The sequence below is a fragment of the Lynx rufus genome, unplaced genomic scaffold (assembly GCF_022079265.1).
Source record: "Lynx rufus isolate CCGP_SWC_20201006 ecotype Redwood Valley unplaced genomic scaffold, mLynRuf1.p SCAF_1, whole genome shotgun sequence".
Taxonomy (NCBI): Eukaryota; Metazoa; Chordata; class Mammalia; order Carnivora; family Felidae; genus Lynx; species Lynx rufus.
The window spans coordinates 33969739-33981929 of NW_025814823.1; the positions used below are offsets into that span (position 1 = coordinate 33969739).

Below are 12191 nucleotides of genomic sequence, written 5' to 3' on the forward strand. Positions count from 1 at the left end.
CAGTCAGCAAGAGGCGCTGGGGAGAGAGCTGGGACTGCGAGCCCGGCGGATGCGGCAGCGGCGGAGGGCGGCTGGGGAGACGCTACTCCAACTGTTGAATTTTCACCTTTCATTTCCTCCGATGCCTTGCTTGCGGAAATGGATTTATTTGCTTTGAAACCCGCACGTCTTTCGCAGGCTCTATGAGCTGATCCTGACAGGCACCAGATTAAACGAGACCACCCGTGACAGAAAAGGAGGAAAAAAAAAAAAAAAAAAAAAAGAAAGCCCTCCACAACGGACTGCACAATTAACTATGCACACCGGTGCTGGACTTTGTGAATAGAGAACATTGAGAGGAAAACCGTGAACTATGATGCGGGGCTAAGCTATGAACAGTCCCTGGAATCCTGATTTTTTTCTTTTTTTTTCCCCCCAAGACTCTGAAAGATTTGGGGGTTCCTCACGCCTAACCAAAAGGAAAGGTTTTTTGGTTTTTTTTTTTTTTAATAAATAAGTAAATACACCTAGCAAAACAGACGTCTTGTTTTCCAGAGCCTCGGACCCCGGCAGAAAGAGGTAGAGTAAAAGTGCTGCTGGATTCAGCTACACCTTCCTCCTTCCCTCCCTCCCTTCTCTCTCGCCTTTTTTTTTTTTTTTCTTTTCCTCCAAAACGTGGATCTGGCTTTTCTTTCCATAGAGTGAGTCAGAGAAAGCGGGAGGAAGAAGCCGCAACTAATGTCTGTGAAGGGAGGACCATGAGGCGAGAGTGAATACGATTCGTTCCACTGCTTGTGACTCATCGGGCAGATCGCAACACCTGCATTTCTGGATGTGTCATTCCCGTGCGTCGAGGCGCCTCGAGAACCCGAGATGATGTGTAGACAGACCCGTGCCTAACATCCCCTCGGAGAGAGGGAGCTCTCGGGGGAGGCGGTGGGCGCCCCTGGCTGGACCGCCGCGGCCGCAGCGCCTCGCCCCCTCCCTGCCCTCCTCGAGCCGCCCAGAGAGACTGTGAGAGCGAGACTGCAGAACGCATCACGCCAAACCTTGATGTGGCTCTTTCATCCAGCCCACTCCTACTATTAAAAAAAAAAAAAAAAAAAAAAATTGACGGGAAGAAAAAAAAAAAAAACAACAAAACCCGCACTTTATTCGCTTCGAATATCCACCACTTTTATTCCTCGCCAAGGTTTTCCTTTCTAGATGAAGAGGACTGGGAGGCAGGGCCATTGGAAGGAGATGCTGAATAGAAAGAAAAGAGAGGCACTTGACAGCCCAGCCCTGTGAATGCAGAGACTGTTTCCCTTCTAGCGAGAGAGACAGGGAGAGTGTGTGTGCGAGCCCTGGGAGGGTGGCTCCCCCTTCCTTTTTATTCCGCCTCCCCCTCCCCCTCCAGATCGGCACATCCAACCATGAGTTGCCTGTTGATTTCCTCTCGCCTGGGAAGAAAAGCAAACTGGAATTAAACTGCATCGAGACAAGTCCTCGCTCTCGGGGAGAGAATGGGATGGTAGCGGCGGCTCCTGGCTCGGCGTAGAGAAACCACAGAGTGTGTGTTCCACGAACAGAGGCGGAGATAGAGCTATATATCCGCCCCCCACCCCCCTCCCAACAGACTCACACCGCAAACGCCGATCAGGCTGTGGCTTTCCGGGGAGAGCCTTTTCCGAGGAAGAGAGGGAGGAGCGTGGTGGAGGGAGGAAACTACAAATCGGGACACTAGTTCTTTGCGCTGCATTTCCTCCCCTCCCTTTGGCTGCTCGGAAAGGAGACAGAGAGAGAGAGAGAGAGAGAGAGAAAATACCCTTGGCTGGGAGATGCAGTCCGCCGCCGCCTCTGCCTCCGCCAGCAATGCAAGATTAGATCTCTAAATGCAGCAAAACACTGCCTGAAAACCCAACAGCCCGCGAAGCCAGCAGACATTTCACAGGGCTCCGGCGAAGCTTCAAAATCTATCTGACTCTGTCTCCGTGGCTCCGCGTCCCCACCAGTTTCATCACAGGAGACGAGAAACAAGTAAGGATTTCACTTTCCCATCTGCCTGAAGACACACCTCCCCGCTTCCTCCCCCACCCGAGGTGAAGAGTATTCCGGCGGCTGCCGCGGGAGTGGATTTGCAGCGCCCTAGCGGGAGCCAGCAAAAGCTAGGGATTCTCGACCACCCCTTCTAAACGCGATTTCCGTCTTATCGCCGGCCTCATCGCTCAACTTCGAGTGGCCCCAAGTCCCGGCGGAACAGACAAAGCCCCGGGCTCGCCCCCCAGCCGCAGGGAGCCGCCGCCTTGCTCCGCGCCCCTGCAGCTTGGCTGCGCCGCCGCTTCTCGCCCGGTGCGGATGCTGTAGATCAACAGGTTCGGGGAACTTGAACGGAATAAGGAGACCGCCCGGTGCCGCAGCCCCGGAGCAGAGGGAAGGAAGGACCCACAGACTTGTGGCTCGTGTCGCGCGCGCACGCCGCGCCGGAGCCCCAGGCTGGCGCGCACCCACTCGCTCGCCCCTCCAGTTCGGCTGCTCCTGCCCCCACCCCACCGGTCTGGGATGTACCTTTCCATCTGTTGCTGTTTCCTCCTGTGGGCCCCTGCCCTGACGCTCAAAAACCTCAACTACTCGGTGCCGGAGGAGCAAGGGGCCGGCACGGTGATCGGCAACATCGGCAAGGATGCTCGACTGCAGCCAGGGCTTCCGCCCGCAGAGCGCGGCGGCGGCGGCGGCGGCGGCGGCGGCGGCGGCGGCGGCGGGCGAAGCAAGTCGGGTAGCTACCGGGTGCTGGAGAACTCAGCGCCGCACCTGCTGGACGTGGACGCTGACAGCGGGCTCCTCTACACCAAGCAGCGCATCGACCGTGAGTCCCTGTGCCGCCACAATGCCAAGTGCCAGCTCTCCCTCGAGGTGTTCGCCAACGACAAGGAGATCTGCATGATCAAGGTGGAGATCCAGGACATCAACGACAATGCCCCCTCCTTCCCCTCGGACCAGATCGAGATGGACATCTCGGAGAACGCTGCCCCCGGCACCCGCTTCCCTCTCACCAGTGCACATGACCCCGACGCCGGCGAGAACGGGCTCCGCACCTATCTGCTCACGCGCGACGACCACGGGCTCTTCGCGCTGGACGTCAAGTCCCGCGGCGACGGTACCAAGTTCCCTGAGCTGGTTATCCAGAAGGCGCTGGACCGCGAGCAGCAGAACCACCACACGCTTGTGCTGACCGCCCTGGACGGCGGCGAGCCACCGAGATCCGCCACCGTGCAAATCAACGTGAAGGTGATCGACTCTAACGACAACAGCCCGGTCTTCGAGGCGCCTTCCTACCTGGTGGAGCTGCCAGAGAATGCCCCGCTGGGCACCGTGGTCATTGATCTGAACGCCACCGACGCCGACGAGGGTCCCAATGGCGAAGTGCTCTACTCCTTCAGCAGCTATGTGCCTGACCGCGTGAGAGAGCTTTTCTCCATCGATCCTAAGACCGGCCTGATCCGTGTCAAGGGCAACCTGGACTATGAGGAGAATGGGATGCTGGAGATCGACGTGCAGGCCCGAGACTTGGGGCCCAACCCCATCCCAGCCCACTGCAAGGTCACTGTCAAGCTCATCGACCGCAACGACAACGCGCCGTCCATCGGTTTCGTCTCCGTGCGCCAGGGGGCGCTGAGCGAGGCCGCCCCGCCCGGCACCGTCATCGCCCTAGTGCGGGTCACTGACCGGGACTCGGGCAAGAACGGGCAGCTGCAGTGCAGGGTACTGGGCGGAGGCGGGACGGGCGGCGGCGGCGGCCTGGGCGGGCCCGGAGGTTCGGTGCCCTTCAAGCTTGAGGAGAACTACGACAACTTCTACACGGTGGTGACCGACCGCCCGCTGGACCGCGAGACACAGGACGAGTACAACGTGACAATCGTGGCGCGGGACGGGGGCTCGCCTCCACTCAACTCCACCAAGTCGTTTGCTGTCAAGATTCTGGACGAGAACGACAACCCTCCTCGTTTCACCAAGGGACTGTATGTGCTGCAGGTGCACGAAAACAACATCCCAGGAGAGTACCTGGGCTCAGTGCTCGCGCAGGACCCCGACCTGGGCCAAAACGGCACAGTGTCCTACTCCATCCTGCCCTCGCACATCGGCGACGTGTCCATCTACACCTATGTGTCTGTGAACCCCACCAACGGGGCCATCTACGCCCTGCGCTCTTTTAACTACGAGCAGACCAAGGCTTTTGAGTTCAAGGTGCTCGCGAAGGACTCGGGGGCGCCCGCGCACTTGGAGAGCAACGCAACGGTGAGGGTGACCGTGCTAGACGTGAACGACAACGCGCCGGTGATCGTGCTGCCCACGCTGCAGAACGACACCGCTGAGCTGCAGGTGCCGCGCAACGCCGGCCTGGGCTACCTGGTGAGCACCGTGCGCGCCCTTGACAGCGACTTCGGCGAGAGTGGGCGCCTCACCTACGAGATCGTAGATGGTAACGACGACCACCTGTTTGAAATCGATCCCTCCAGCGGCGAGATCCGCACGCTGCACCCCTTCTGGGAGGACGTGACGCCAGTGGTGGAGCTGGTAGTGAAGGTGACGGACCACGGGAAGCCCACCCTGTCCGCGGTGGCCAAGCTTATCATCCGCTCGGTGAGCGGCTCCTTGCCCGAAGGGGTTCCTCGGGTCAACGGCGAGCAGCACCACTGGGACATGTCGCTGCCGCTCATCGTGACTCTGAGCACTATCTCCATCATTCTCCTAGCGGCCATGATCACCATTGCCGTCAAGTGCAAGCGCGAGAACAAGGAGATTCGCACTTACAACTGCCGTATCGCCGAGTACAGCCACCCGCAGCTGGGCGGGGGCAAGGGCAAGAAGAAGAAGATCAACAAAAATGATATCATGCTGGTGCAGAGCGAGGTGGAAGAGAGGAACGCCATGAACGTCATGAACGTGGTGAGCAGCCCCTCCCTGGCCACCTCCCCTATGTACTTCGACTACCAGACCCGCCTGCCCCTCAGCTCGCCCCGGTCGGAGGTGATGTATCTCAAACCAGCCTCCAACAACCTGACTGTTCCTCAGGGGCACGCGGGCTGCCACACCAGCTTCACGGGACAAGGAACTAATGCAAGCGAGACCCCTGCCACTCGGATGTCCATAATTCAGGTAAGAGGCTGTTAGCATAACTCGGACTTGACTTTATTGCTGATTTTGGAGCTGTCCTGAAACCTTTGGAACAGGACAAGCCGCACTGCCAGCAGCAGTGAGGGGGAAATTTTTAAATGAAGATGCCTCCCGCTTTTGCCACTCCGTGCACGACATACCCTATACATAGCCCCTCCCATGTTCATAGTCTAAAATCTCAAAGATGTGAATGTCTTACTTCGGTTGTATTTTAAAGATTATTTTTATAGGTTTAAAAATGTTAGCAGTGTTCAGGATTTAGAGTTTATTTTTTATTCGCTGCTCTACGTTTCTCTCAGTAACAAAGGATTCCTAGAGTAAAAAAACATGTTTTAGTTAAATTTGCTTTTGAATTCTATTTAAAAATCGGACACCAACAATGAGAGAAATGTACGCTCCAATATTCAGAAGTTAACTTCTTCAAGTACAAAATAGCAACCGCTCAGAATTCCAGAGCCTGAATCTGAGCTAAGTTTTCACTCCTCCCCCCCCCAAAGTCAGTTTTACATATTAAAAAGTGTTTTAAAGAACATGAGTCATACTTTTTTCTTCAGCGGAAACTGCAGCATAACGCCTTAGTGTGCTTTAAACTATTAATATGTCAATTTTGCTCTGAAGCTCTTTCAAAAATTTGAGTTGAGGTAGGCTCTGGATCATGACCAGTAACTGTCGATGAAAAGTTTATAATTATTTTGTCCTGGAGTTTCTCCGATCTATTTCATTGAGAAAGCAACAGAGTATACCCAAGAGTCACAGACTCATTTTACACGGTTGAAAACAGGAGGCAAAGTTGGCATTAAAGGCACTTGATGCACCAAAAATGCATGTAGTCTGCATACTGTGTATTTTCAGTATTTTTAAGTGATCTTTAATATATTTTAGATTGTATAATCCAAAGTTACTGATGTATTTTTTAAAAACCCTAAATGACGGACCCATCATAGATTCTAACAATAGCAGGTAACTGTACTTTGCCTAACTTCTTTTATCAACTATTAAGTTGTGTCACAGGAAAAACTTAATTCTTGCTTATTATAAACGCATGTTGCCACAAATTACTCTGGATGGGCACTACTTGAAATTCAAAATTGAGTTTAACTAAAAGTGACACTTTGGGAGGAAGATTAGTTTGGGGCAAATGAAGTTAATTTGTTCATAATTTTATGCTTTGAAAAGCAAATACCCTTTAATGACACTTGACTCAGTAATGTTTTTATTACTAAAGTGAATAGTAAAATATCACAACCTTATCTTTTCTAACATGATAAGTGTGACAAATGCTAAAAGTTGGCAAAACATATTTTCTTATGATAGTTAATGTCCTTGTAAAGCAGACTCTTGTAATTGATGCTACTGAATACTAAAGTATTGATTGTAGTATTAAATCCCACTTTTTACAGTGTCTACTATATTACCATTTATTATGATTTTTTGATGTCTATATAAGACTGAACGAAAAATATCCCCCTTGAAAAATATTGTGGTTTCTATGAAAGTCTCCCGTGACTGTGTAAAACTTATTTATGATAATCTCCTTAGGGAGGTATGTTAAAATACATATTCATACATCCTCTGCAATCATTTTATGTATACACACGTTATATACCTTTCTTATATTCTTATCATTGACAATTATAAAGTTATCACAGAGGGTTAATGCTTAATCTTCCATTCCAAGTGCTGGTAGTTGAATTCTTATTTAGGTTCCACTAACAATGAAGTTGGTACAGTAGAATTATCAGCAAGCCTGATTCCTTGGTCAGATTGGTGAGAAACGAATTTGGATGGAAGTATCCAGAAGGTTTTGAAGAACAGGGGTGCCTATACTGTATTTACACCATGCTGTTCTTTAAGATGTTCATTGCTTGAGGAATGGATGATGGTGATGATTCCTCCTAGCAGTAAAACTTAAGCCAAAGAAAATCTCGTACATGCAGGGAAAGAGACAGATAATTTAAAAGTAAAACAAAGGGCACACTTCTTGCCATTCCCTTTTTCTAGAATTTTAATCCATGCCATGAAAACACAGAAAAAGTTTCAGTTTTAAGTTCTTGACATTTTTTTCCAAGGTGACTCGATTTCCCATATTGTTTCCGCCCTAGAAATATCCTTGCTATAAACTGTTAAAACAGGCAGTCTCTCTTTCTCTTTTTTTCTGCTGAGTTTTTACAGTCTTATAAAGAACGCTTTGTAAGTTCCTAATATGTTAACTTCCTCCTAAATATATCAGGCTTTCCTCAATGCCTATTATAGAGAACAGAGTAAATTAACTATAGTGACCCTCCTTTTTTTCTTTCTTTTTAAACTAGTGCACTGCAAACACTTTGTGCTGAAGTGACATGCTTAAATTGAAGTGTTCAGGTATCCATAATCTTGTTTCAGAGTGTATTTATTAGTGTGTGCATTTAACACAGCCTGCTAAGGAAGCACACTGCTAATCTCACGCGTATTTCTGAAGGTAGTATTTTAATCCACAGAGTGCACTTGGACGAACAGCTGCTAGGTCTCGTTTACCTTTACTTCCCAGCAATTTCGTGCTGTTTAGAAGGCACGCCGGGTATTTTCATTGATGGAATGAAAGTATTTTGTAATTGTTTTGCAATACACTGGTAAAGATGGGCCTTACGAAATTTAAAAATTTCAAGATGTAAAAGACTCATATTACAGCTTAAATTAAGATTCATTTAAGTATCGAATGATATTGTGTGAGTCTCAGGGTCTAAAATTTTAAGGATGAGATCTGTAGGTTCTTGAGCATGAGAGTATTTTTATTAAAAATGAATGCAAAACAATCCAGTAAGCTGGTTACACATGTAACCATATGTAGAAACAGTGGTTTGTGAAAAGGGGTTTTATTTCAGGTTTTCTCCAAGTTTTTCAGGTGAAGTAAAGTCAGTCTATGAAGTTTTAAATAACAGACTAGAGATTAAAATAGCCTCAATAATGTGAATCATAATACAACATTCTTGTAATGAAATATTTTACTCATTTTAAAGCTATAACACAGATTTCAAAAAATAGCACAGATTTTGTGGGAGGTAAGGCAAATAGATTGTTATACAAATTTATAAATGTGCTTTTCATAGGAGTAATTTCCATGTGAATTATTTCATATGTTAATATGAGAATCTAAAATCAAGTAGAGATCATTGCTAATTGTCACGAGTAACTACATATCGAGGCTTATCAAGAATTATTTGTTCAGTCTCAGGGTAACTTCTCAACAGGTGTTTTCAAAGAAGGCCTGGCTGAGAAGAGACTGGGGATTTCTTCACTATTGGGAGAATTTCCAGTTTTGTTTGAACATCTGTGTTTTCAGATTTTTCTATGGCACTACTGAAAGCATTTCAATATGATCTCAAAGAAAATATATTGAGCCAGCAGAATAAGATCTACTAAAATGCATTTTAAAAAATAATGCATTCTACATTCTCATGTGGTGTTTTACAGTTCAATTTCAAAAGATTCATATTAGGATTGACCTTAGGCTCTTTGTGCTAGAAAGAGAAAATCCTTTTGATATATATGCATGGCCTTTTCAATAAAAAGGAATTAAACACATGGTGAATATAGTCAATCCAAATATACAAAAATGAGATTGCAGCATCCAGGATTAAAGTAGCAAAGCATAGACAATAAACTCAGTATTTTAGAATGAAAAGGTGAAAGAAAAAGTATATCTTTACTAGTAACATTATCCATTGTCTGCCTTTAGTCCCACTTCTCTAATACAAGAGATTCTTGACTATAGGAACTCCAATGAGCTCCCAAGACCATGATCCTAAAATTTCATATTCTAGTATGTCAGTGATTTCAATAACAAACATGAAAAGTGTGAGCAATTTCTTTCTTCATTTAAAATTCTGAGGATATTTGTCCACAGTGTTGTTCTAAGAGGACACAGTTTGATTAGTTACATGCATTCATTTCCATAAACATTATATACATCTCTATTTATAAGGGTAATGGTGGGCTGGATAGGAAGGGGATGTCTCTGTCCTACTGCATGTCTCCAAGAGTATCTTGTCCACTTGTCTTTCTTTTTGTAATTTATAGATGATAGCTTTAAATTTCTACTTTAAATTAACATGAGTACACAATCATAAAACATTTTTTCTATGCTACCATCTATTAAAATAGTATAAAGTACAAAAATACTTGATTAAGAAAATCAGCCATCAAGGTGATTTGAGTTTCTTTGCAGAAGAGTTTAAAATTCAAATTATTTTTATCATTTTTAATATATTGTTAGTTTTCATGTAAGTTTTGTGTGCACCCATGAAAATCTCAGCTCCATTGTAAATTTGAGTACATTTCTTTATTTTATAATAAATGAAAACACAAAAGTTTTTTAACTATGTGAGCTAGGAACCTGATAATCTTAGTTTTACTATTGGTTGATATAACTACTCATGGGTAATAACTTCTTCATCCATTAGTTTTTAGTTTTCAGTAAAATTTCCAAAATTCCAGCCAGGTAAAATACTTCATCATTTTTACACTGAGATGATTATTCATCAGTCTTTTTAAAATGTAGGAGTAAGACAATTGAGTGTATGAGTGAGTTTATAATTTTACTTAAGTTCTGTGACTGAGTTTTATAATTTCAATAAATATTATCATATTCAAGCCTACATGGAAGATTTTGGAATTTTATTCTTGGCATCTTAATATTATTTAAGGCTGTGTGTGATCATGAAAGTTATCAGAGCATAAAAGAGTATGTCCTAAAATTCCAATCTCAATTGCTTGATCATATGTTTTAGTCACACACAAAAAATTTCCAGTTTTTAAAACATTGTCACCTATGACTACACTGTTCAAGCCACATAAAAAAAATAAAATAAATAAATACGAAGGTAATTTCTAGAAACTTTTCTTAATAAAGTTGAAGTTACACATTATTCGCTTTTTACAGTGCATATAGATGTATATATGTGGTTAAAATAAATTGGTTACCCTTTAAATAATCTCAAATATCTCTCCTAAGGGACTTAAGAAATATACATATTTTAAAATAAAAAAAAACTTTGAAAATCTCCAGATAATTATTTAATACTATTTACAAATATAATATTTATATTTTCTTATGTTTCACTACCACTGTCAGGTTTCAAGTTTTTTACTTATTAAGCAGCACTTAGTTAGTGCTGCTTATGAAATACAATGCAATAGAAATATACCTATAAAAATAAAAGGTATAAATTAAGAAACTATTTTATGTTAAGATTAATAAAGGTTTACATGTACTTATTACAGTGAAGGTTGGCTCTGGCAATATTTATGAAAATGTGAACAATAAAACTTCTTGGCAAAATTTATGTGTATCCATGTATATATGTCTTTATATTTCCCAAATAATATATATAAATAGTCAAGCACAAATATTAGCCCATGTTATATATTTTTTAATTCAAAGGCAGCTCTCCTCTTTTTAAGGATGAGCACAAACCTTTATTTTGTCTTTGAAAATATATGTAAACTTGATTGTACCGTTTTCAAACTTCAAACATTTTGAAGTTCATTAGAGCCAGGCATTCTAGAACAGAGGAGAAGTTGAGGAACTACTGGTCTTCCATGGACAATAGGTTGGAGTTTATGTAGATTAAGAGAAAAAAAATTCATCTAGGTTCTGAGTCTTCCAGGAGGATAGTGGGATGGCTGGAGGCATTGCGAAAATATACACCTTGAGCTCTGATAATGAAACAACCACAGGAGGAAGATGAAGCCACTTAAATGGGTTCATGCCAGTTAGGAAGTAAAACTTAACTCCCTTATGCTGAGGTGTCTTGCAATACACTCAATAATGGGTAAATTCTTACAAATGCACCTGCTAATTATGATATTAGTCATTGCTCCAGAATGTATTCCCCTCAGTGATACTTCTGTTTAATAAATCCCACAGGGCATTATCTTAAAGTCATATTTTAGCAAAGTCATTAGGGAAGGTTTTAGTTATTTATTTTTTTTGTACCGAATTCCTTTAACCAATGACTGCATACTTGTTAGAGAATGGCGTGAAGTTCATTTTACCCATCAATTTGAAGACACTGTGACTTCTGCCACCCACCTACAAAACACTTTCAAAGTTCATCAGACCTACACTAATCTATTGTCAACCTATTTTAGTAAAGGAGACGTTGACAAGAATTTCCTTCAGTGGCACACGGTATTTTACAGTTAGTCATAGCTTTCACCACTAGCTTTGACAGTGATATATTGCTATCCTTTGGTCTCCTGAAATAAATTATCTATAATAAAGAAGTCCTTAATGACATCAACTTTCCCTGCTGTGACTAAGCAGAAGTTTGCTTGTGCTTCCTTGCTACTGCAGAAGTACAAGTTCAATATTTTTAAGGTAAAGGAAAAAAAAGGACAAAAATACAGATGCAAAACTGTGACTGTGTGGGTGGCCTCTTTCACTTGTATGCACAAAGTTCTTCCAGTGATAGACTGTAAAATTGGTTTCAGATAGTGTTTGAGAGAATCTATTGATATACATGTGACACACTTCTATCTGTTCTGGTCCTACTGACATTCTGATTACTAGTATTTGTCGGCCTTCCCCTGGATCTATTCCAGGCAGTTTTATTATAGTGGAATGGCTCTTACAGTTCATTGAACATCTAGCATAACTGTGCTGAATATGATTGGCGCGTTTGCATATATTTATTCAAAAAATAAGGCAGTTAAACAGCATAATTATGGGAAAATGAATCATAACAATAAAAGACCATTTAAGTTAACAAGCTTTGTGATCAAAGGATAAATACAGGTTGGATAAATGAGACTTTAGATGTAACTAATCTACATAAATAGACTTTGGTTTGATTAGAGGAATAGAATATATTAAAATAATTTAATGGTATTAAAATGCATTTTTAAGCCATTTTGAAATATTTAAACACTTGTGTTCTTTTCTTTATGTTTCTGTTCAATAATATAGTCAAGAACCATAGTTATGTTAGATGCAAAATGAGCAAGATGCAGATAAAAGTAATCATGTAAGCCTGTATGAACAATATTTAATATTTTTTAAACATGTAATGTTTCTGATT

General features: G+C 43.5%; 1 protein-coding gene across 1 annotated transcript in view; it reads left to right on the forward strand.

Annotated features, from left to right (window-relative positions):
• The first annotated feature begins 2520 nt into the window (after positions 1-2520).
• PCDH17 (protocadherin 17) overlaps positions 2521-12191 on the forward strand; it is a 94271-nt gene continuing 84600 nt past the window's right edge. The window contains exon 1 of the mRNA XM_047079884.1: positions 2521-5115. Within this exon, the coding sequence (XP_046935840.1) occupies positions 2521-5115 (2595 nt within the window). The remainder of the gene's footprint in view (positions 5116-12191) is intronic.